This window comes from Calonectris borealis, chromosome 3, assembly GCF_964195595.1.
Source record: "Calonectris borealis chromosome 3, bCalBor7.hap1.2, whole genome shotgun sequence".
In the NCBI taxonomy this organism is placed as follows: domain Eukaryota; kingdom Metazoa; phylum Chordata; class Aves; order Procellariiformes; family Procellariidae; genus Calonectris; species Calonectris borealis.
This window is the reverse complement of record NC_134314.1, coordinates 62,767,464-62,793,747: the sequence shown is the minus strand read 5'-3', so window position 1 is coordinate 62,793,747 and position 26,284 is coordinate 62,767,464. Positions and strand designations below refer to the sequence as shown.

At 39.9% G+C, this 26,284-nt stretch overlaps 1 protein-coding gene across 10 annotated transcripts in view; it reads right to left on the bottom strand.

Annotated features, from left to right (window-relative positions):
• Positions 1-8,848, bottom strand: part of AKAP7 (A-kinase anchoring protein 7) — a 100,578-nt gene extending 91,730 nt beyond the window's left edge. For 4 of the 10 annotated variants that reach the window (XM_075145827.1, XM_075145832.1, XM_075145833.1 and 1 more), the window contains exons 1-3: positions 8,540-8,817; positions 4,829-4,978; positions 3,632-3,777 (exon numbers count right to left, since the gene is read on the bottom strand). In XM_075145827.1, the coding sequence (XP_075001928.1) occupies positions 3,632-3,777; positions 4,829-4,978; positions 8,540-8,717 (474 nt within the window). In that variant the 5' untranslated portion in view covers positions 8,718-8,817. Of the gene's footprint in view, positions 1-3,631; positions 3,778-4,828; positions 4,979-8,539 lie in introns of all 10 variants that reach the window. The other 6 variants (XM_075145835.1, XM_075145836.1, XM_075145834.1 and 3 more) reach the window with 4 other exon arrangements.
• Between the last annotated feature and the right edge of the window lie 17,436 nt (positions 8,849-26,284).

The window sequence follows — 26,284 nt, the reverse complement described above, 5'->3', positions numbered from 1 at the left end:
AAAAAAAAAGCCTTGATATATTTTAGTAGCTCTGTTAATCATAAGGAACACATAAGTTTCCTGAAAAAACACAATCCAATGAGATTGGTCAGTATTTTTCTGACCAAATTTCTTAAGATTAGTTATTAGTTTTGCCATGCAGGAGCTTTACCTAACGTGCTGTAGATATCTAGCAGTGCCATACAAAGAAAACCAAATATAAAGAGCTGCAAGGAACCAGCTCTAGGGAGGGTGGGGAGGAGGAAGGAAGGTAAAAGCCACTTGCCAGAAAAAGGTGATATGGCATCTACAAAACCACAAGTGTCTTAGGTAGTGTAGGACGTATGAAGAAAATTGCACCAACATTTTGAACATAAATCATCTTGTAATAAGACCATCTTCCTTTTTATGTCAGAACTGATCTTATCCTGGATAAATAACACTTTTATTGTCTCAGATGTAGGAGAAATTTAACTCACATTTAAGCAAAAAACTGGTAAACATAATCCCTGATAATTACAATGTATTGACTGCATAATTATTTAAGTTTATAAACTAAAGCAAATGCAGTTATCCCCGTACAGAGAAAAAAACAACCCTCAAAAATGAACCCTCACGTATGAAATATGAATTACAATTTTATTCCAACTATTGCTTCTAAATTTAATTTGCACCTGAGAGCTGGCAAAGAAAAAAACAAACAAGTGTAAGTGTACAAGCCCTTCAGAATACAGAAGACAGGTGTGGAACTGTGTTATCATAGCAGTAAGACCATCCTAGCTCTGAAAAAGACCAATGTTATTCAGCATTCAGATTAGCAGCCAATACCCCACATCCCCTTATCCATATAGTTTCCTTCACTAGTACTTCCAATCCCTTCCTGCTCATGTCCTAAACTACCTCCAGCTCCCTCATACAGTTCAGTTCTAGCTTGGGCAAGAAGCAACACATGCTGTGGCTGATTTTGAGCTATAAATGGTTGACTGGCTAACAAACATGCAGATACTCATTCGTCAGCTGGCAGGTAATTGCCACATTCACACTACAGTCTTCAACACAAGCATGTTCTTTCAAGGCTCTCTCTTTTACACAAGCATCAATTCCACAAAAATTGTAGGAAATTAGTACAAATGTCAATTTTTTTATTGCTGAACCCACCAGGAAAGTATGAAATGACAAAGGCAAAATAGAAAGAAGACTGAGCATGTTCTCTCTCTCTGGCTAAGTGACAACATTCTACACAAGCTATGCTATTTGGAAAGTAGAAAAAAAGTTTTCAAGTACATTTCTGTGAATATCAGGAATTTATTTTTAATTTTTCCCATAAGTTATGTGATCAAAACATAACACAATAGCTGTAGCATAGCTGTGCCATCACAGTGCATAATATAACTTCAGATTCGTTTGTTTTCTTCGATAAATCTAAGGTGTAATTAACAGTTGAGTGCGATGAATTTTAATTAAGCGAACCAGGATTCTTCCTACATCTCTGTAGGAGAGATGCATACACCACTGCATAAACAAAAACTTTAAATTGCTATTTAACCTGCTATTTACATTACCTTACAAAGTTTTATGTTACCTTTCAACTGCTATCATGCTGACTATTTCTTTTAACTTGAGATTTCCTAACTTAACTAAAAGAAATGTGTGAAGGCAGATCATATTCAACAATTCCCCCCTCAGATTATTTTAAAAAGTGCTGCAAAATAAGGCCTCAAATACTGATTCCAAGGTCACCTCTCCCATTACTTGGAATATGTTATTCTGAAGAGTAATAAAATAACTTAGTTTTGCTTATTGCAAGGATACTACTAGTAAGTGAATATAAAGAATGTAAGCTTTAAAGAATTAACAGATGGATTATAATTATAATCAAGACTGGAGGACCCTGAAAGACTAACCTACCAAATGATAACACATCAGATGAAACATAAAAAAAAAATACCAGAAAAGGATACAATGAAAATCATCCATTTAACTATTTTTGCACAAGTAATAATGCAAAGTTCAATATAAATTCAAAATTAATGGAACACCACATTTTATTTCTGAAGATTCAAAACATAATTAAAATGAAAACAAGGAAACTGTTTCATTTCCAAGAGGAACAGTTCAGTAAATGTTCCAGAAATATCCCTTATTACAAAATGGTTCTCTGTGTAAAGCTCAAAATACTACATAAAATATGAAGAAAGAGTTCTAATGCCTAGAACACTTCACTGGAATAAAATCAGATCCTCAAAAAAAAGAAAGGTCTCTCATTACTAACTGAAATACTACCAGTAATTACCAGATTCCCTCTGGCTATCAAGAAACCAGGTGTCTTAAGTTTAAATTTTGGCTACTGTTGCCTATACAAATTCCAACGTGTATTTTCTACTTTCAGAACAACTCTACATCTAAGGCAAGTATAAACAAAACTTTCTAGCAAAGTCCTGGAATTCCCAAATGCTCTGAGATTTAATATAATTGCCCCTTTACTTCTGTAAATGATGTAAGACTAAATACATGACATATAAAAAAGCACGCCCAGTTAAGACTTTCCCACTCAACATACTAACAAGCATGAGCAGGAATTCTCAATTACCAGATTATATAACCCCTACATTATTCTTGCACTTGTTAAATCATGGAACAGACAGGAAGAAAAGACATTTCAGAGTAAGACAGCACAAAAGATCTCCCACAATATTCGTGTCGTGCTATCCTGGATCTTATAAAACCAGCCTCTGCCATCTCTTCTTCACATAGTGTGTTTTGAAGAATCAAAAATTGCACTGTGATTTTCAAACCTACTTTGGTTTATTTTCATTTCAGATTCTCTTAATCTTTTACTTTCTCGGAGAACAGTACAGATGTAGGATGAGTTAAAATTCACCTGAGATAGCTCCTGGTATTGAAAAATAAACTTAAATTTGGAAATGGTGGTAAACTATTGGGTTTAACTTTTTAAACATAATGCACCTACTTTCCTTGTTTGCAGACACAAAAGGTATCAAAGCCGTACCAGAGATATCCCACAGCATGTAAGAAACCATTCTCATTCACTGTTTAAATGAGACAACACATACTAACTGCAAGAAAATACATTTTCTTAAAGAGCTGTCTGCACGTCTTGATTCCGTTTGAACATCTCACTAAAACAATAGGTTGTTTGAAATTTAAATAAGATGATCGATTTTACTGGAAAATGTTAAACTACAAACTGTCTAGTTAAAACAGCAACAGATCCAAATTTAAATTCCTACCTATAAGGAGAGCTAAAAATATTGCTAGGGATTTTCTTATTAAATTAAGTAAGAAAGACTCTCTTCCTTATTCTAAGTGAATGACAAAATAAGCAATACTGGGACAATACAGAGGAGAAATGTAAGCCAGCTTCAGTCAAAATAATGTGAAATCCGTAAGACTGACAAACCACATAAAAAGATAAGTATTTTTCCTCTAGTCTTTTCCAGATAAGCAATTTTATTCACAAAAATGTTACATAAAATAAAGTTACTCTTTGAATAGGCTGGTAACGTTCCTTTAAAAATACCTGAAAAAGATTATTTTGCTCAAGATCAAACACTGTTCTTCTTATAAAAACATGCAGCTGTTGAAGTAATTCTGGTTATACCAAATATAATAGTATAATAAAGAATATCACCTTTGGATTAGTAATTGGAAGAGAAATGAAATAATTCGGCTGATACTGTTTTTTCTTTTTCTTCTTTCTCTCATTGCCTTCTTCAATTTCCTTTCCAGTAGTCCTCTTTCTTTTCTTTTTTGTATTTATTTCAGAGGTTGCATGCACTGAAGAGGAAAAAAAAATTACTTTCAGCATACAGACAAATCAAAACAAAGATATACTTAATATAATGCCAACAGGAGCTGGACTTCAGTCAACTGACTGGAGCATGTCTTCCCAGTCATCTAATCTGCCCATGCTCTGAACTGATTGCGATCCTACTCTAACCTGAATTAATGTAGTCACACAAGTGGAGTACCATACTTGAACTAACAGCCTACACCTCTAAGCAGGGCTCATGAACTGCTAACATAGACACGCAGCTTCCAAACTACTGAGTTTCATTTAGCCAACTCACACTGCAGTGGAATACGCCTGCAAATTGTCTACGCTTGAACATGGACGTGACTTTAGAGCAAAAATGCCAATATTAAGTTTCAAAAATTCTATGCACGCTGCATTTTGAAATATAAAACAAGATAATACATAGGATTATTACAGGTTTTATTAGACCAGGACTGGCCAACCGATAGTTCAAGGACCAAACCAGCCTAGAAGAAAATTTAATCCAAGCCAGATCTACTCTCTACCTCTTCCTTTCCTGAAGACCCCTTCCAACATAGACAGTGAAAGAAAAGTGCATGTCCTGAACTCTTCCTTTGCACCATAAATTATTTTTCTCCCAGCTTATTTCCTTAAGACTTTGCAGACCCTCTCCCACCATGTGGCCTGATATATACCCATAAGCTGACCAGGCTGCAGACATCAACTGTCCAATTAGAGGTGCACTTACAGCCACATGCGGGGAATACACATATTGGAAGATAGCTCATAAAAGCCAGCACGTGAGAAGCTCATATACAGTAATGTGAATTTACATACAAAATGTCTTTATTCTGTGACTCATTGCTGCAATGGATCACAAAATGGTAAATTTTTAATATGCCCAAGTATTTGCAGGACATAGTACTAACAAGAGAGGCTCTGGGCTGGATCCTGTTTGCAGGGAGACCCGGTTCCATGTGCACAGCCCACTGTACATGCCAACAGGCAGGACCAAGAACTGAGCGCGTGATATGTTTATGCTTCCACACTACTTCTGTTTCATATACTTACTAACAAATTCATCTTCAATATCTGTGTCGACAAACGGCATTTCTGCCATCAGAGACTCTACTGAATCAGCAGGACATGGCTCTTTTCTCTGTTGTGTCCTTTTCTTGTTCTCTTTAAATATTTTCTTTTGCTGTACATTTTCCAGCCCATCTGTAAGATATTTAAAACAACACACTGGGTCTTAGTTTTTGATATAAACAGCTAAGAGACATTATACACAAGCAATATACCAAGTATACGTTTCTCTAAGTATCAGCAAATGAATATTGATATATAACCCCCTTAAGAATGCTGCTCTTCTTCCTTGTCAACATATCAGCAAAAATACTTCAATGCTTTATGTGGAATAGCAAAAAAAGGGAGTTCAGCCTTCTGTATTTAATAACTTACGGTCTTGTTTGGTTCTAAGAAAACACAATTACGTGCAAAAAAAAAAGGATACTTATAACCAAGCATGAAAAAACAAAAGTCTTCAGACATCACATAAAGTTCAGTTTAGATAATAGTAATGGCATATGAAATTCAGTGCATACAAACATTGGTAAATGAATTCCAGTGTAAACACACTGAAAATGAGGCACAAAGGAGCAGGAAGGGAATCCTATCATTCCACATATAACAAAGAGTTCTCAGCTGACTATATCATTCGGGAATGAGATGATTATTCTACTCCCACATCTCCCACACAGTATAACATGTTATAGACAGCAATGGTCTGAACTTCTGGTTCTAAAAACTGACTATTAGTATGTGAGCTAAAGAAGGAATCAATACAAATCAAAACTCATCTTGCAGTATAAAGATATACATGAAGTTCTATCTCAGAATAATACCACAATGACAGAATAATCTCCACTAACAAGTTTATAAAAATGTCTTTTTCCCCAAGAGAACTAACTAAGCATGAGTCATTTCCTTATCTCTGCTTCATGTTTCTGCATCAGTAAACTCTAATATTTGCATACTAAGTTATACCTTAAAAAATGAAAAAGTAAAACCTTCTCTAGGAGCAAAAAATGTGCACATAACCAGGCATCCAGCAATATTCTTCTGGGACAACTCCACAATGGGATTACTGTAGTGGAAGAAGCCTTATGTCAGAATTGCAGTTTATCCCAGGACAGCTCATTACTACAGACAACGCACTTTCAAAGCTCCTCTTGTGACCAGTGCAGATAGTCCCAATCTGGCCCAAGGCGAAAATTTGGCAGCAAAAATGCGTATTATGTTCTTGTGGCATGCAAAGCTACACTACATGTATAAAATCAATATTACAGACTCAATCTGGGTTATTATCACCCCGTGGAGCGTTTCTTGCATATATCACTTTATGCTAGGGAAGATAAGTAAAAGAACAACCTGATTAAATGCTAATTCACTCCAGTCTAAAGTAGGGAGGCATAAATCACTCTGTGGTTGTGGTCTGACACCTAAGTTTATCCCGGAGGCTATTAAAAAGAAACAAAGTATTTAGATTTGTTGCTCATTCCCCCTGTAGACACTAAAGAACTATGCAAACAAACAGATGTTAAAGCAATAATAAAATTATTACTTAACATTAGTAAAGCTCACACAAAACAGATTGTTGCTGGTGATTCACAAGCATACAGAAAAAAACAATCCTTCCTTCAAAGAGATCTCAAAGTGAAGGACAAGACAGAAATCCTGACAAACAAGTAGGTCAGTCTGGGGCAGAAAAATTATCAACAAGATTCAGAAATGCAGAATCGTAACCAGCTGGGAGAAAAAGGGATTTGTTAAGGTAGCATCAGCTGCAGAACAAGGACTCACATCAGGGGTGTGTATTGCAGATTACGTGTTTCCTTTGCTCTGTCTGCTCAAAAAGCAACATACTTGAGCCGCTTGGAAAAATTCTGTCTGCTCACAATAGCAGATGGGCATAGCAAAGGCACAGCTAGGGATTAACAACGTCCCTTCTCTAATCAATTAGCTGAACTGAACAGGCACAGCTTCTAAATTCTACAGGTTGTGCCTCAAGCAAAACAACTCCATCCCTTTTCTGAAATATTTATTAAGGAAATCAGCAACAAAATTCAAGAATTGTGTTCTAGACACTAAAACAATCTGAAAACAAGCCTTTTCAATATTCTTGACATAATGTTGATAATCTGAGACCTAAGTAACAAAACCAGCTTCCACAGGAACTCCTTGACCATCAAGCTGTTACAGGATAAACTCTTTCTTAATTGCATGCTTAATTATATTAGCCTGAATTTCATATATGAACAGGTGTATACATTATTCCTGTATTTGTATTTAAGTGGCTGCTCAACTTCACTAGTATTTAAGTAATCTGTTCTAGCAGAAAAAAAAAATATGATAAACCTAGCTCATAAACTGGAGAATACAAAAATAAGGTGCAAAAAAACATATTTTATTGTACTCCTTTCCCAGCCCTCTTCTCTCCATACTCAGATTATAGTTTCAGATAGAATAATCTTCTATTATTTGACACCTACACATCAGAGATCACAGCAAGATTAGGTCTCCAGGCACTGTTCCCTGTTTAATGTGTTTACGTTCATATGTTTAATATAGAATCATAGAATCATAGAATCATACAGGTTGGAAAAGACCTCTAAGATCATCGTGTCCAACCGTCAACCCAACACACCATGCCCACTAAACCATGTCCCTAAGGGCCTCATCTACACGTCTTTTAAATACTTCCAGGGATGGTGACTCAACCACTTCCCTGGGCAGCCTGTTCCAAGGCCTGACCACTCTTTCAGTAAAGAAATTTCTCCTAATGTCCAATCTAAACCTCCCTTGGCGCAACTTGAGGCCATTTCCTCTCGTCCTATCGCTAGTTACTTGGCAGAAGAGACCAACACCCACCTCGCTACAACCTCCCTTCAGGTAGTTGTAGAGCGCGATGAGGTCTCCCCTCAGCCTCCTCTTCTCCAGGCTAAACAACCCCAGTTCCCTCAGCCGCTCCTCATAAGGCTTGTGCTCCAGGCCCTTCACCAGCTTCGTTGCCCTCCTCTGGACACGCTCCAGCACCTCCATGTCCTTCTTGTAGTGAGGGGCCCAAACATATGTTTATGTTCATATGTTTAATAACACATGAATCCTTTGGAGACAATTTAACTGAAAGCTGCTGGAAAAATAGACGGCCTTACTCTCTAGGCATTTTGAACTCCCGGTGCTGGCAGTAGTGTTTACATAGAGAACTGAAAAAGCTTAAAAAAAAAAAAAGCAACTTTGGAAAAAAAAATGGTAGGTTTAGTATTCAGCCAGGTCAGATGCTTACACTGACTGCAAGCCTGGGGACGGAGCGGGGCAGGCAGGGAAAATAAAAGCAGACGACTTTTTAGCAACAGCCCACAAATTAAGTCGAATCATTTTCCCCTACGATCTCCACAGCCCCTGCTGTGCCATCTACGTCTTTCCCTTTGACATCTGAACATGCGTGCGCACCAGCCGTAGTTTTTACAGCCCCTCTGCCCAGCGTGACCGTTTAACGGCTAACGGACATCAGCAACGTCGAGCCTGACACAGGCCGCCCCCGCCGCAGCACGACCCACAGGCTGCCCGGCGGCAGCGGAGGGCGCCTGGACCGCGCTGAGGCGTCTGCGAGGCCCCGCGCCCGCCTCCCCCGCCGGCTGCGGGGAGGCGGGCGCGGGGCCTCGCAAGCGCCTGCCCTCTTCCCCCCGCCCGCGCAAGGCCGCCGCCCCGCCGCCTCCTCACCGTGCTCCGGGATCGCGCCGACTGCGCGGGTGGGGTCCCCGCCGCCCGCTCCCCCCGCCGGCCGCAGCGCCATGAGGCGCGGGAAGGCGGGCACAACCCGCCGGGCGAGGAGGGCGCGGGCCGCCGCCGGCCGCGCCGAGTAAAGCGCGGGGAGAAGCCGCCGCAGCAGCCGCTGCATGCCCGGGAAACCGCCGGCCGGAGGGGATCTAGCGCAGCCGCCGCGCCCCTCGGGCAAAGGACGGCGGCAGCCAGCAGGAGCGCGGGGCAGTGGGGCGAGAGGGGCCGTGCGCCCGCGGGACTACAGCTCCCAGCGTGCTCCGCGCCGGGCATGGCGGAAGGAGGCCGCGGCGGGGCGGTGGCCCTGAGTCTCCCGGCGGTCCCTTTCCTCTACCTTGCGCTCGGTAATGCCGGTGTTTGGCTGAGCCGTGCAATTCACGATGAGGTTATTGAGATAGTGTGTCCTGCAGCGTGAGATCCGCATTGGCAAGCGTTGCTTTTACTCGGTACTTTACCAAAATGAGGCTGCCTGAGCGCTCGTCCCGCAGGAGACCTACGACTAACCCGAGTGGTCTCCCCAAAACAACCAGCTGTAGCTTAGGGCTGCCAGAAGAACAGTATACAATCCAGAGCGATAATTTCCCTCCATTTAGCTGCAGTCTGGAGGAGACTACATGGTCTTGCTCTAAATTCCTTCCTTTACGCAGCCCTCCTGCCGTCCCACGCAGCCCTGGACCCCTCTGACTGCCGGCACAAACGCCTCTGCTGTGGCCGTACCGTCTCCTGTTGGGAACCGGCCTCTGGGGTGTACGGGAGAGGCTGCTTCTCTGAGGCTATTTTCCTGCTTAAATGAAGACTTGGTGCCTCTTGGAAGCCAAATCTTGTTGCTGTGTTCTGTGGGAAAAGCCAAGCCAACTGTCACCTGGTGCTTTTGCAGATCGGTCTGTGCACATAGACTAGATCTGAGGGAGCTGATTGTTTATATGTATATAAAGATTCCTACTTTCATTTTTAAAGAGAGTAGGGATGGCCAAAGCAAATAAATAAAATAGAATGGCCATGACAGGGAGGAAATTGCTAGGCTGCTGGATGTTAGAAGCTGAGAGACGAGTGAAAAATGAGGCCAGTTTCTGTATTTGGCTCCTGTGTGCCTTCCCTTTCTAGGAGATAAAATCTGTTTGGAAATATTTTACCACTGTTTTGACCCATTTCATGCTATGTTTTCCTTCACTGTCTTTCACACAGTATTTTCATTTGGCCTGCATAGTCCTGTGGAGACCAAAGGCTCGATGTGACACGGAAGTCCAAGTTCTCTGGTATCCAAGAGAAGCCTTAGGATGAGGCTGCTGGCAGTTTTTCTTACTATACACATTTCATCTGAATATCAGCTATCATTAGGAGACTAAATACATAAGTGGTCACCTCTTCCTAGCCTGTTAGCATTGACAAGTAAGATACTTCCATAAAAATTTGATTCCATAGAGTTATAGATCAAATACTGGGAGAAAATCTTTTGGTATCAAGTGTCTTTTTAAAAATACGAATTTAAAACACAGTTTGGATCTGAAACTGCTCCAAATCAACTCATTAGGTGTTTCGCAGAAATCGTCAGCAGGCAAACTCTAGAAAGAACATTTTTGTTTGTACAGTTGACACAGGAGTCCAATGCAATGTTTAGATAAATTAGCATTTAATAGTCCTCTTAACAATTGAAAACACAATGCATTTTTAGTGGAGCTAAAATTGTATCTAACCAACACCCACTAGCCTAGCACTAATATGTAGATGTATTCTTTGGGTTCATGATGTGTCTGAATATACTATCTCCAGGATGAGGGGAAGTGAGAAATTAAAAGCACCTCAGCTGGAGCTGGCAAAAGTTACCATGAATTGTCCCTACAAGTCATAAAAGTGGTGTTGGAGGGAAATGTTCAATTGAGGACTAGAAAGCTGAAGTAACAAGTTGTGATTTTTCAGCCTGCCCAAATACTGCACAAGGTCAGTAGAGGTCACTGACCTGGTGCCTGGCAGAAACTGGTTTTCACTATGCTTATGTTCGGGCTAAAGCCAGCACTTTATCAATTTTCTGTGGCCTTGCCTTTATTAAAGAGTTTCTGATTAACCTCTCAGCGGTACAGTTGTCCCTTTGAGGAAAAAAAAAAAATCACATAATGACAGCTGAGTGACGCTAACAGAAAGAGGAAGCACAGTCAGCTCTACAAATGTATTTGCTTACACAACCGCACTGCCTATGCCTGTTAGCCTCTCACCTACCTTACTGTCTCTTAACCCACCGTCTAACTTAAATCAAATTTACTAGAGAGTAAGAGGATTCAGAGGTACGATATTCCCACACCTTTCCTGAAAATGAGTGGTTTGGGGGAAAAAAGAAACTCATTTAGCTCCCAAATGAGGGAAAGAAGAAACAAGGCTGTGCGTATGTTTTTCCATGAAACAGTGGCTGGCTGTGAGTACTGGTCAGCTAGTTACACGATAGGTCACGGTACATATTATCAATACATATAATGTCTTATCTTAGTCAAGCAAGAGATATGGGGGAGCTATGAGTATTTGGGACATGACTCACTGTGGGAGGTTAGGAAATAAAGGGGCAGGAACGGGATGTGTTACAGGGAGGCCTAAATGTCGGAAGGGGACATCGGGATATTGTGTAGGATGTGCGAGGGAGTTGAAGGTATTGTAATGGGAGGGCATGGAGACTATAAGGCAAGCTTGGGCTACTGTGATAAGAAGGGAGGACATAACTGATAGAAAACAAGGCTTCATTACTTGATACAGCAACTTGTCTTCTGACAAGAGAAGAATAGACCATGATCTGATAGTAATAAGAGATTTGCTAGAGAAACAAAGAGAAGTGTGAGTTGCGGAACTACAGATAATGGAAAATGAGAGGTAGAGGAGTGCCTGGGATAAAGTAATTTAATGCAAAGATCAAAAAGCAAATAGGCTAGGGTGCCTGCAATAACTGGTATAAAAGGAAGAAGCGCATGAAGATGGTATCAGTTGTACTTAATGAATAGAAACTACATTTAATTGACATCTAATGTGAATATGAAGATTAATGTGAAAAGTATTATGTAAATGGATATTTTCATGATCTGTTGATCACAGGTGTTCATTTACATTGCAGGAGGAGGGAACAGAACAGTGGGAATCAGCTGAAAAATTAACCGATTACCCAGACCAGCAATTCTTCACATGCTACCCTCTGGATAGTGACCTGTTATGAGGGACGCTGGCTAAAGATCAGTATAGACACTCAGATGCTACTAATGTCAAGGTATCACTTCAGACACTTCCAGGTTCCTCCAGGCTTTTATGCCGATAGCACTCTTTTTGAGGAATGATGACTGTTGCTGGGCAGAGAGAGGATTCACCTAACTGAGTGGGGCATGAATGTCTTTGCCAACAGGCTTGCCAGCCTCATAAGGAGGGCTTTAAACTAGGTTATTGAAGGATGGAGAAGCAGTCCCTCAGACCTAAGCTGGAAGAGAACTGGAAGAACTAGAGGAGATGTGCTGGCAGAGAGGTAGTGGTAGATAATGGGAAAGAGGGTGCAGGATAGCATTGATGGCAGAGGCTGTCCCTCTCTGCCTGAGAAAGCAGTGTGCGTGGGGACCCATCCCATGCTCCTGCACACAGACTAGCATTTAGGGGAACCTCAACAGGCTGGAGGAGTGGGACAACAGATGCTTGCTTCATGGAGTTAACAAAGATAAATGTAAAATCTTGCATCTAGGACACATGGGTTTTGGCAAAAGCGGCTGGATGCACATCAGCACTAACTTACAGTCCATGACATTTTTTACAAACTTGGACTCTGCACTGGGCATTATTATTAGGGTGTAATCTCTAGCTTGAACTCCTACAGCCCTTGCTCCCTGAAAAAGCAATTATTAGAGCTATTTCCTTTATACATTTGCCCTGCAAATTGTAACTTATTGGCTAGTTTTAATATTTACTCTTAAATGCCTGAAGCAGCAGGGGTAGAATATACTAATCTAATTTTTCTTTCATTTGCCAGCACAGAAAATCCACTAGAAGTCATCTAGGTAAATCCTCATTCTGCATCAGAGTTACATTGTCCTTCTATAGCCAACAAAACCAGTCTTGCCAATGTTGCTCCACTGTCAGGTTAAAAGAAGCTATTAATCTCTTTACCTTTGACTCAGAAGCACAAATTTCATCAAACAATGTGATATACATAACTTCCGTTTCCAAAATATAGGGTAATTAGAATACAAATAATATTATGGAATACTTCTACTACTTCATATTTTGAGATGTGAGTAGATGGCTTTCTTTTCACTGAATATTTATACACACACAAACAAAACTATAAAATAGAAAATAATTTTAAGTGATTTTGGTGAACATCATGTTGTTTCTCTTATTCTTGATACCTATAATTTGGATTTAAGCAAGAAGCTGCATGTTCTAGAGACCATTAATAGCAGTCTGCGGAGTGAAGACACCATACAGTTTGACAGGAAACCTTCCCAGATCTGCAACATACGAGATTGTACCTTGAAATAAAAGCACATTTTTCTTTTAAAGACTTTACTAAACCCACGGGACTTTTTAGCTCCAGAGGTCAAGTTAAGTTTGATCTGAAATCTCCAGTTTCCTGGAGCTGCTCTTATTTTCTGACTGAAATAGAGATTTTTAAAAAGTATGTGCTGGGACAAGTGGAGGGAAAGTGTTTTATTTACGAAGAAGACACTGCCTGCAATTAAAAAACAGTTTGGTTTTGAATGCAGTGAATATTGCCAACTAGTCGTACAGCTGAGACACTAGATCCTGCATTCCTTGAGCAAAAGACACTTTACTGGGAGTCTTAGGCAAGTAAAGAATGCAGTTCTGGATCCAAAATTCGTATTATTCCAGATGTGGGTGGGGGAAATACGTATTTACTGACTAAACTGAAAAATCTTGATTCTCAGTTGCCTATCTGTTGTGTTTCTTGCTCTCCTCTCCCTCTTGCTCTTCTGTCTGTCTCTTCCTTCAGCCACAAGCTTCTTTTTTAGCTCTGGCTTCCTTACCTTCCCAAGCTCCAGGTACTGCACAAGCACGCTATGTGTTTGTCACTGCTGTGCAGGCTTCGTGTGTGGCCTTGCATCTTTTTTTCTCCTGTATCTATGGACTTTTTGTAAAGTGAGGATGTCTGAGGAATAGGGGGAGTATCTTTCACATGCACATTTGCAGAGCACAAAGTCCAATTAAAAAACCCCAAATCTTAGCTTCTTATTGCCAGAACATCGTATAGTCCTTCCTGAAGTTCAGATCATCACTCTTACCTCCGCACGCATTTCTGGTGCGTGCCTGCCTTTCTTCCTAAAAGCAGCTGAGACATTAGTTCGCAAGTGCTACCAGAGCTTCAGCCAGTTGCTCATTTAGCCTAAGATGTGAATGTAGCTGCCCTGGGACTCCACCAGTCAATAAAGACAGAGGCTTCTCCAGAGGGAAATTGTAATTCACGTAATAAGTAAGAGTTGTTCTAGAGATGCTCTTCTCTCTCCGTGGACAACAGAGATGGCCAGGACAACTAGGCTTGTGTCCCGCTTAGGCACGTCGGTTAGAAGGCTGGAGTTGGGTGAAATGCATCAAGGCGTGAATTTTGTGATCAGCTGGTTCAGAATTAGGAAAAAAACTTTGTACTCTGGCCCAATATTTCAGGCTCTGGCAAAGCCTCTTGGAGCCCAGACAATTAAATTCAACATCTACTCTCTAACTGGAAACACTTGTGTCAAAACAGTGTTTCTCAAATGTTATACTAACCCTCATCCAGTTGGAAGAACCGGATGATGGCTATGGCTAATGCTGCAAAGCTCAAGTGCTCAGAAAACTTCACGCAGTGTAGGTTTTGGGACTCTGCCAAGTTAGAGTCTACCTAGGAAGAAATAATTAAGCGGTGTTTTTTTATGTTTCACATGAATTTTGAAATTGATTTACCCCTGGTGTTGCTGAGCCTAACTGTGCAAAAAATCCCACCCACTGCTTTCACATCAGCAGTCTTTTAAGATGTCTGTTTATATTTAACCAGAAGTGTAAAACAAAAAAACAGTGATGTTCAAAATACCTTTCCTACGAGCTATTCAGGAAAAGAGTAATTTATTGTTTGAAGAAGAAAAGGGCCCCTGACCTAAACAGAAATGAGAGATCTCAGCTCTAACATCATTTTAGCTGCCTCTCACACCTGGAGCAATGTGATCTGGCATCCAGTTTCTGTCACTGAAATCTCTTACAGTTACTGGATCAGTCTGTATGTATTGCTCTGAGGGTATTCGCCATCTCTTTGCTGATGGTGGAGTTTCCTGATCCTCTTCCTGAGGCTCAAGATTTTAATGTATCAAGTCACAAGGGTGAACAAATCTAAAGCTCCCTCATTTACAATCATTATTTTAATCTACATTGAGTGAAAGACTTAACTTGTGTCCACACTCTAGTATTATGACAAAGCATGAAAAAGAAAACAAATACAACTAAACAAAAATACCTAAACACATTCTGGCTAATGGGGAAAGAGACAGGTTTTAATTCTCCAGCTTAGCACATTGCTATGTCTTTAATGGTTGATTTCTTATCGTTCTTATTCAATCCTGCAGGCTTTTGCTGAGCCACTTTCAATTCATATTCACTCATACAGTAGCACTAAATATGCTGCAATAACTGAAAGGGAGGAAACCATTTACATTTCCACTGGTAAATCTGACTTTCAGTCCAGGTTAGAACAGTGTTTTCAGCACCCCTATTGAAAGGACCAGATTTGGGTCATTTTGTCAGGCATCCAGTCTGTCTCCATAAGCCAGCATGTGCCCATTACCACCTATCTGTGAAACTGGACTAACAGCTGTTTAATACTGTTAGTATAAAGTGAGGAGAGGGTAGGGAAAAGCATCTTGCCAGGGCTCCAGAAGAACTGTGGTTAGTTTGGTCTGATCACAACAGCTATTTGGTCTTACCACAAGAACTTGTACCCATGTAGGAGAGAAAAAAAAGTCTTCTTTTTAATCAGTTTCTGAGTGAATTTCATTTTAACAGTAGAATTTGCCAGACTCGCTTCTATGTCAGAAAATCAATCTACAGCTTAAAAGTCATGAAAGGTGGCTTACACATGTTTTGAAACACTGAAAGGAAAGAGCTCAGGCATACATTAAAATGCACTCTGTCAAGAACTCTACTTTTAGTGCGCAGCCAGAGAATCAATGAATTTTTTTGACATGTAATTCATACTCAGTTCAAAATATTTCAGCATCAGATATACTTGCATTCCGTTTTGACCAAATGGTATGATAACTTCCTGGGTAACATAGCATTGTGACATGACTGCTCTCTTTCTTTCTAATTTGCACTGGTTCCTAGAAACTTCGTCATCATTATTTTAAGCAAAACAGATAAGCATCAAAATTGCAAATAATAGGCAAATTGAAAATAGCAGACAAATAATATTATGGGACTTGTAGTTGTCTTTCTGCTGTGTCTTGGCACAAAGGTATCTACAGTCCTCAGAATAGCCTTCCTCACAGCGTAGCTGGCTGAGACAGGTAAACTGCATGGAGACTTTCAAAAAGGATGAAATCACACCCAGAAAAAGGTTGCTTTATCTTTTGGGACAGTTAGGAAAACAATAATAGGATTCCTCACTTGAGGGGGCATTCAGTGAAAGAAGTCATGTTTTCCTGCAGTGGTATAATAAGGCCAGGACCTGTTCCCTTAATTGAAGAGGAGCAGGACCAGCAGAAGAACAAGGCGGGGAAAAAGCAAATTGAATTGCCAAAGGAAATGTTGAGTTGCACTTTTATCAAATCCACGTGTGGATCTACAGCAGATGTTACCAATTATGTACTGTGTTTGGAGGACTCCAGAGACTCACGGGAAGTACCACTAATGGCAGTTGATTTGTCATATCTATGTCATTAGAATGATAATTAGGGAGATTTCAGAGCAAGCGAGAGTGATTAGATAGAGCTCACTGACTTCCCATGAGAATTGGCAACCTAAGGGGTCTTTGTCCCTTTGATAATAAGTCTGTATGTTCTTGCTTTTCTAGATGTCACGTCTTACCCATTCAGCTCCAGGCTCAGTCAATATGCTGTTTACATTTGCCATCTAAATTTTTCTAAAATTGCATGTTCTACAGTCCAGTTTCTGCCTTACAGCTGAAACTGTTTTCACCCAAGTCTCAAATGACCTGAGTCCCAGAAACAAGACTCCATCATTATTCTTAGTGGCTAGTTGACATCTTTCAAATCATGTGGTGGGATTTCTCTCACTGAAATCGTCTCACTTGTTTTTTTATGACAACATTGACTCATGATACTCTCATTTTTCAGCATTGCCTTTGGAGGATTTGTCTTACTCCTTCACGCCTTTCTGTATACCCTTCACCTCTTACCCTCTTTCATCTAAAGCACAAGTTACCATCTTTATCAAAATCACTCCCAGGTCTTTCTCTCCTTCATATGTGTTTCCTTCTTTTCAAATTAAGATCTCAGCCTGTCTTTGACTGTCACTCTGCCCGTGGATGTCTGGCTTTCGGCCCACGTGCAGCATCATTAAACACAGTTCATCCTCCCTCTCCATACTCCTTCAGTCACCAGGAGCCACAGCTTCCTGCCCTCAGTTAGTACCCATCACATAGGCATTACGTTTGTCTCAAACCTCTCAAAGCTTTTCTCTCAATCTGTCATAAGATGTGTTATACAGAAGTTAACTTTTTATCTAAGATCGAGTCTTGTCAATGTACACTACAATGCTTACTATTGAAATGCTTGTCCAGATCTTCACCTTACCTCTCAAGTACTGAAACATCCTTTTTTGTGGCCTTGACAAATACAGTTTAAATCTCCTATGCAATAATTTAGAAAGTCTTTGGAAAGATAATTTTTCTAGAATTTCAACTTTGGCAATGTCACCTATCTTTAAATTCCTCCACAGCTTCTATATTTTAGCAAACAACTTAGGTGTCATGACTCATTCTTTATGGTTGATGCCTGCCTTAATTATCTTTTGTTTAATACTGAGAAGGTTGATTTCTTTTTCTGAAAGGTTTGTAACTTAATTTCTAAACAGGAGCTATCAGTTGTGCGTGCATAGCTCAAGAGAAACACAGTCCAGATCTTAACAACTGGTTGAGGTACTGGAAACTGGACGGCTGTGTTAGTGTGGCTGTACATCTGGATGAATATATTGTGCTTCTTAGCCAGTTAAACAGCCCAAAGAGAATACTGCACTAATGAATTTGTTCTGCTTCCAGTGCCATGTTAACCCGTTCAGAAACAGTTCAAATATCTGTGCACATCATTACATTAGTATTGTGCAGACATAGAATCCATGTTTCTTCCTATGCTCCCTCTTCTGTTTGGAAAAACTTTGCGGTTAGCACCAGCAAAACTACGTTGTTGTTCTCCTTTCAACTGTTATCTGCTGTGATATTGCCAGAAAAAAATCCCAAACAAGAACAACAACAATAATCCTTACAACTGCTGAGCTAGTATTGCACTAAGACAATCTTCTAAGCCGTTTAACGCTTGTCTTATGGCTCCCTTGTATATATCCTAGCCTATCTATCTCAGACGGAGCTTGTCTGCTTTAAAACTAAAAAAACAACCAACAACTAAAATCTGTCTAAAGAAAACTTGTTTGTGTGATAAGTACCACCAGGTCAAGCCTTGACAAAAGAGCCCTTTATAAACCTTTATTTTAAAAACTCATTTTAAATTACTAGTAGATCACTTCAAAAAGAACCCATAAGAATTCCAGTAAATCGTATGTCATAAAAGACACATCTTCCTGCAAATACCTATTCCTGAATCTCTTAAAGTATTATTACTTGAAAAGTTTACTTTCCTCCAAGTGTATTTCCTAATGTTGATCTCTGAGTGACTCATTGCATCCAATACTGTTGAAAATGATCCAGTTTAATTACATGAGATGACATCTATGTTGGTGGAAATCCAGGACGTAAAGCTGTAATAAAATCTGTACCAGAAGGAATTATCTAAAGAATGATAAAGTCCTTCATATTTTATTTAAATCTGCTTTTTTGAAAGTGGCATTTTTATATTCTTTCCCTGCTTTACACCATAAAAAAGAAAATGTTTACATTGCCTGTCTACAATGAGGACACTAGAATATTTAATAAGTCCTTTGCAGACAAAAGGGGTATATGCTTACTGTGATTATGCTGGACACATTTTTTTTGTGCGATTCTTCTCTTGCTGGCAAAGGGTGGTTAAATCCCCCTGCTTCTTGCTAAACAATTACTATGAGACTACTAGCACATTGAAAGGAGACAGTAGCTTTTGGAATACCAGGGCAATTTCTGCCAAAAATACTGTCCCCTTAGGATCAGAAAAAAACACACTGTTGCTGTTGTGTTCCTGCTTTCAGCCATAGACCGTACATGCCTAACAATGAGTAAAATTTGAGCACAAATACATTTAACTGAGTTACCTTATTACAGTTTCTTGACTATATTGAAATATCTGGGTATAAACCAGAACATAAAATATCAAAATAAGTTGTTTGGAAAATGTATTTAATGTATTTTTCCTTACCAAAAACTATCTTGTGCTAGTTTTTACATGCCTTGTTACTGAGTGTTCACTGTGAGGGTTGCTCTACTCTCCTTACTCAGGGAAAAGGAATTTTTGCTAGAATTAGGACTTCATTAGCAGGTCCTGTACATTATGAACCAGCACATGGAAAGTCATTAGGAACCGGCTGAATACTCTGCACAGAGGCTGACAATTCTTTTTCTCTCTCCTTGTAAATCCTGTCAGCACTTGACTTTTTTTCTTAAGTATCTGGAAATCATATTTTTAATATTGCCAAACAATTTACATTTCTGATGTTCATATCTCTGTCTGCACTGTTAATGCCAATTTTATGGAAAAAGGGTCACAATCTGTATTAATTGATACTGGTTTAAAAAAAAATCGCACCAGGAAAGTTTAAATACTTGCATAAAATATTTGCCTAAACTATGAATGTAAATGTAGGCACAGTAGAATTAGAAGTTTTTTGTATCCTAACTAATTTCTGAAAAGATCAGTATAGTTAAGTCTGGAGCAATATAAATTTTATCTTTTGGTCCTTTAATAATTCTTTTTCCATAGTTATGATTGGAATTTGTAATGGCAGGGGAGATTCTACCCACAGATAATGTTTCACAGGTTTTACTGCTACCCTAGCACACAGTCACAGCTATTGGAGTTTATTCACTGCCAAGATGTTGAATTCATGGGATATTTTACTCCTGATGTCGGTAGGGCCTGGATTCTTGCCCTTGCCCTGTGGCTGCACAAGATGAAATTCTATCCACTCTGCAGTAAAAGACAAACTTTCTAGTATCTTCAGTCAGAACAGAATTTCACACTTCAGGGGTAACTCAAAATTAATTCCCCTTTGGTAGCAGAACCAGTTTAACACTCATCTCCTAGCTCCTTTCCCCACTGCAGCTGTGCACATTTGCCCCTGCACCACTGAAGTGGAAGAGATGAGAATGTGAATGTTGGAAAAATTTGGATTAACAATACTTTAAAAAATTTAATTTGGGTTTTTTTTCAGTCCCGGTCATTTTAGCAAGCCATCTTACCCTAGGGACCACAGACAGCTCTGTTCACACAACTGATGTGGATGCAAAGCACGATGCAGATTTGATCAGATCGGGAAGAGAAGAACAGAGCCCAGCGACTTGACTTGACTTGAGCTGGCTTTGCTGCCAGAAGCAGCGCTACATGGATCTGCAGCCTTCATGCGTCAAGTAGCTTGTACACAACGGGAGAAGATGCCATGTTCTTTTCATGATATATGGAGAAGAAAGAGACGTTGAAATTTTGGGTAAGAAGATGACGCTTGTTGGGTTTTTACTTATTACACTCCTTGGCTATCATGGACAACATAACCAATGATCAGAGAAGTGTGGTCAAAAGTACTGAGAATATAAAATATAAAAAAACACATTAGAAGCAATTTGATAGCCTAGTTTCCTAAGGCGCATGTAACTGCTGTCAGCCATTGTCCTTTAGCTTTTGAAGTCAGTGACCAATTTCAGCTATATGTGCAAGAGGATAGTGATCTTACAGACAATTAACGTCTTACAAGCTTTGTAAAAAAACCCCACAGTTGGCTAGAAGAGAAAGGAAAATAATTCTTTAGCAGAGGGAGAAGTAGGCTCAGCTCCATTACTGTTTTTTCTCCAGGTTAGCTGCAGTCCACACTCTCTTTTGTGAAAGGCAGGTGCCACAGAAGACAGATGACCTGAGATTACTGCAGTAGGGAAGGAGATTTCAGGACCAAAAGACGCAGAACTTTACCAAACCAGACTCTATTAGTTGTGCTGATCAGTGAAGCATTTGTTTCCTCATTAATGGCTACTGAACTTTTCTGACATAAGCGCAGTTGAAAGCCCACTAGCTCAGGATTCTCTGGCAATGCAAAGAAACTGATTTTCATTATGAGGTAAAAATAAAACCATTAAAAAAGAAATAAAGAAATAACTTCCTAAACAGCTTGAAGGAAACGGGAGAAAAGACCTCCCTTTTTTCTGCTTTCCTCTTTACCGGATACAGAGCTCCCAATACCCCAGAGCATAACACCTATGAATGAGTGGAATCCGATAGCCCATTTTTAATTACCGCCTTTATCTGCACTTCTGCAAAACAAACAAACAAATTAAAAAGCCTAAAGCTGGTCTTGCGCGAGGAAAACCTAGGTGTTCTTAGGACTGAATTCACCACACTACTTCTGCTCTCTGCACTGTTTCTCTTTTCTTCATTTTGACTTTTGAATCTGCCCTGATGCCCTCATCTGACACAGCAACTACATCAGGGAGAGAGAAAACAGGATAGGCTTTCACTTTTGTCTGGCAGCACAAGCTTGCATTCTGTGCTTTGGAGGTTTTCAGAGGCTCTTTATTCCATGTAATGTTCCTGGAGTGGAGAAGCGTATCTTTTGTTCTTCCTTATAAAGGGATATTTTTATACACAAAGATATACAGTACACGGAATTACAAGGGTTTTTATGTATTGGATTGTGAGGCTTTAACACAGAAATTTCTGATGATTCTTTAATTCCGCCTTATCCAAAGCATTCAACTTCAAAACCTTTAAAGCATAGATGAATCAAAGCCTCAGAATCCATCCAACATATCAACTAATTGTAGTGACATCAAAACCAGAATTAGACTCTTAATTTAAACAGATTTCACTCCTAGCATGCTAAACATGCAGCCCACGTATATGTGCTAAGCTGTATTATCTCGGTATACATATGTATGGCTTTATATACTTGCAAGTAATTAAAATGAGGGAGGACAGACGTATATCTTCTCTGCAAATAGAAATAATTCCTTTATGTTTAAGCATATGTCTTGTTGTTTTAAAAGTAGCTTCCACACTTTTGCTGCAAAACACTGTATGTCCAAAGTGTCGAAGACTGTATAGGTATTCTGATTCCTTTAATATCGTTTCCATATTAGATAGCCAGATGGTGGAGAGCGATAATACTCTGTACTAATCACTTAGGAAGTCTACAGAGTGGTGCTTTGAGATTTAGACCCATAGCTACTGCCATCATTCTTTTGATGGGAAGCCGCAGATACTATTCCAACCAATTGAATGTTTTTAAATATATCAACACTGAACAAACTATCTAAACAGGAAAAAGACTGATAAATACCATTCAGTGCTAATGAACAGAGGGTTTAGTCCAAAGGAAATAATTGCTTTTACAATGATCAGAGATCAACATGACATTATGCAATAGCATTTATGCACATCTGAAAAAATATTTTTGATTCGTTATAGCCATCACAAATAGGAGAGAGATGTGCATTGCTAAGTTACTTTACAAAGCAAAAAAAAAAGCCTAAGAAGCAGAATAATTATCTCAATGAGTTCCTTAGTGCATGATTTTTAATTCCATACCAATCTTCTGCCAATTTTAAGATTTTCTCATTCCGACAGATTAATCAGCAGAAACCTTTTTCCTATAGCAATATTCACTTATATACAGGAATACTTTCTTGTTTTGTGTTTATACCTTGGAAGTACTTGGTTTCCTTTCTGAACAATGCATTGTTAATCTGTGGGATGCATTTTATAGGAATGAAATGTCAGATGTGCCCATTCCTAATGCCATAGATTTTTTCATATGCTTTATTGCTGTGATTTCTACATAAAAAAGGGAAAATATTTCTCTGCGAATTTTACTTTTATTGTTAAGCCTTTTATAAAAACCCACACTGCAGGCTCTACTCCAGGCTGGCAACCAGAGGCTCTGGAAAAAGAGACTGAGGCAGCACTAATCAGCACTGAAATATGATAAGCAAGCAGACTAAACACGTAAACAAGTCCTGTGCTGAGTGCTTTGTTTTAGTAGCACCGATTGTCATTTCAGTAGAGGAACAAACAATCCACTTCAGCCTAAAGTGTAGAACACTTTAAATAATAAACAGAAAACACAAAATAATGTTAAGCAGAAAGGTTTGTAATTCACTTCTCAGAACTAGGATGCTCTAGCAACAATTTTCAAACAGCAGCAATGTTTTACTCGATCCTTACGGTAAAAAGAGCATCTTCATTGTCCTAATATTTGTACAGCATTGTGCTAATGTTGCAAAGATGGTGGACTTCACAGAATCTACCTATTCAGCATTATTTTTCAGCACTACTGAACAAATACTTGCTCAACATTTCTGAAAATCAGTCTGTTTAACACCTGAAAACAGAAAACTAAAGATAATTATTAAAAAAAAAAATACATCTTCTTAATTCAGTGTGTATTTTTCCTCGTTATGCTTAGCAAAAATAATGTTTTGAATGCCACTATTAAATTGCTAATTTTAATTAGATTTTTTTCTCCTGTCCTAAATCCCTTACTCTGTATTATAGTATGTATCATTGTAGATTCATTAGTTACATTGCCATGCAATGCAGTATTTCACAACGCTGCCCAGTCAGCCTGAAGCCAGAAAGCCTGATTTTAACCTTGAATGTCTTCATGGAGTTATTCTTAATACATACTAATATATTAAAAAACAAACACTGGGTCATAAATTGTATAAAACCAGCATTCAGCACATGCTATTGTTACAGCATGCAGTTGTGAAATATATGTGAGAAATAAACAAAGCATTAAGGAATGTCTTTAAAATGAGGATGGTGCAGGCACATGGAGAGGAAGAACATGTAAATAAGTGGTGGACAAGAACAGATGTGTGCTGTTTAGACACACAGGCAACTCGCCCGAGGGAAGTTTGGATTATTGAGCTGACATGGCAAAGATACATAGTCTGTTCACATTTAAATCATAAGAGGTTTTGTGCGTGTTTGTGACGAGTGTTCCTGCTATTTCTCTAAAGAAGTATGTGATTTCTTGGAGTATGCCACAGTCATACATATAGCCAATTTACAGTTCAGTTTGCCTAGGAATTTCCTCAGAAATGCTGGTAAATGCTGTGTCTACTACAAAATTCAACAGAGATGCAAGTTACAGAAGCCTCTCTGAGATTGCTTCAAGTCAACAGAAAAAAAATGCTTCAATAGGGCTAATAACTTCAATAGGTGTTACTGGTTTTGCTTCCACAGATACAGCATCCCCGTACTAAACCTTTACATTTTTCAGAGAGTAGAGAATACAGTTCAGTGCTGTCATTACTGTATGCAGGTGGTCCTGGATATACCTTTTATTTGTGAGGCCAGCTTCTTCCCACGACAGTTGTGCACCATAAAAAAAAACAACTGATGGAGCGGGAAGGGGAGAAGAGAGACAGGTAACATCTCCAGACACTCTGATGGAGGTCGTCCAGAGATTCACAGACCACAAAACTCATCCGACTTAACCTTCCTGCCTTCACAGTAGTTACGATCCTAGTAAAAAAATAAAATGGACCAAAGAGGAAACTTACAATTTCATCCACATTAGGAGAGAAGAAAGACTTTTTTTTTTTTTTGGTTCTATTTTAAGTCTGTTCGTAAAAAATGGTACATAAAGTATGGCAAGCCACCAGAGTACCTAGAAAAGGAAAGAATCTATTATATAGGAGTAGAAGCAATTTGTCCGTAGTGAAATTAGTGTTAGAGCTGAAGACTGTACAGCAATAGTCAGTATTTCATTTTCACAAAAATTACTCTTCCATACAGCTCAGGATTGCATGTTCTCACCAGCATCAGAATCTTCCCTACCCCTTGTCCCTGCCACATTTTATCGCTCTGCTGAAGCTTTAACAGGGAGTAGGGATTGAATACAGGGTCCTGCAGCAAGTCAGACAGGGAAAGGAAGAGTGGGAAGAGGCTGCAGATGAGACAGGTGATGCTGAGTGAAGTGCAAGTTTTAAAAGGAAAAGTGTTTCATGCGGGGTGCCCTGGCAGGGCTCTGAAAGAGTGGACGGACATGACTTTCCCCAGCAACTCCAGCTATAGTATTTTCCCTCTTAAAGAAGGAGAACTTAAGAGGATTTGTAATGTTTGTAAGTGTTTGTGAGGTATGCAGAACTGTTTGTGTGCGTCTCCACGTGTTGTCAGCAGATTCTTAGGAAGGCATTTGGTTCCCGTTTCTCCCTGCACGGTCACCCCCCTATCCTTCCGCAGCACCCCATTACTCCTCTCTGGGTCTTGCACTTCACACCCCACTGCTTGGCTCCAGCCCTTCTTACTGAACAAAAGAAAACAGTTCAGGGCTGCCATCCTTCCTTAGGGCCTGCGGGTATATTTTTGCATTTGCGATGGGGGCTTCCCATGGCAGCTATGCACAGTAAGACCGCGGACTGATGGAGTGGAAGGGAAGGAGAGGAGCCGCCAGCACCCTGGATGCTGGGTGCCTTGCACGGTAAGACCAGGAGAAGGTCGAGGAGCCTGGCAAAGGACTCTCCCAATTCTCCTGATGTTGCCTACAGCAACTTGCCCTCTGGCTCACCACAGACAAGTGGAGGAAAAGAGACAATATGACGGTGATGGGTAGGGAAGTGAGCCAATGAACCGTGAGATTAAAGGAACTCAGTGTGTCCTGTAAATTGCTCCTCCTCTTGAATTAGTCAGGACCACTTTTCAAGAGAGCCACACTTGCCAGAGGACTACTAGTAGATGAAAACAGGGTGACTGAAGCCTGCAGGAGCGGGGAGGCTAAGACTGTTGGGCTTCCTGTAGGATAGAGGCTTACTGATTTTTTTTGAGAGAGGGAGAATAAGTAACGCTGTTAGGCTGGAAGCCAAGCCACTAGAAGAGAGTCGTGGAGTAAAGGGGAATCCAGGCGAAGTCCCTGAACACCACTGCCTCCTGACAGATTTGTGAGAGGCTGCCATTGTGCAAAGGAACGGCTGAATGCGCCCAGAGATATTTAACCTCCCTTTGCAAGGTTGTGCAAAACTGTTTGGCTATAAGGTAAGCATGCAGTATGCTGTATAAAATGCTACCATAAAGTAAGCATCATATTATTTATACATCTTTTTTTATACCTATTTTTTGTACCTGTACTAAACAAGGTTGACAGTACATGAGATTACAGACCAATGCTTGCCATGAGTTAAATTGCATAGGGTCTGCAAACAGTGCATAAATACACTATATGATACAGCAGAACGTCACTAATCCACAGTAATGCAGGGAAGCCCCAGTGCAGATTAGTGGGGTTTGTGGATTACGGACTGGGAGGGCATTCGAGGGGAAGTCAGCCGTGTCTCAGTCCAGACTCCCCTTCCCTCTCAGTGGCACGGTGAGTCAGTGG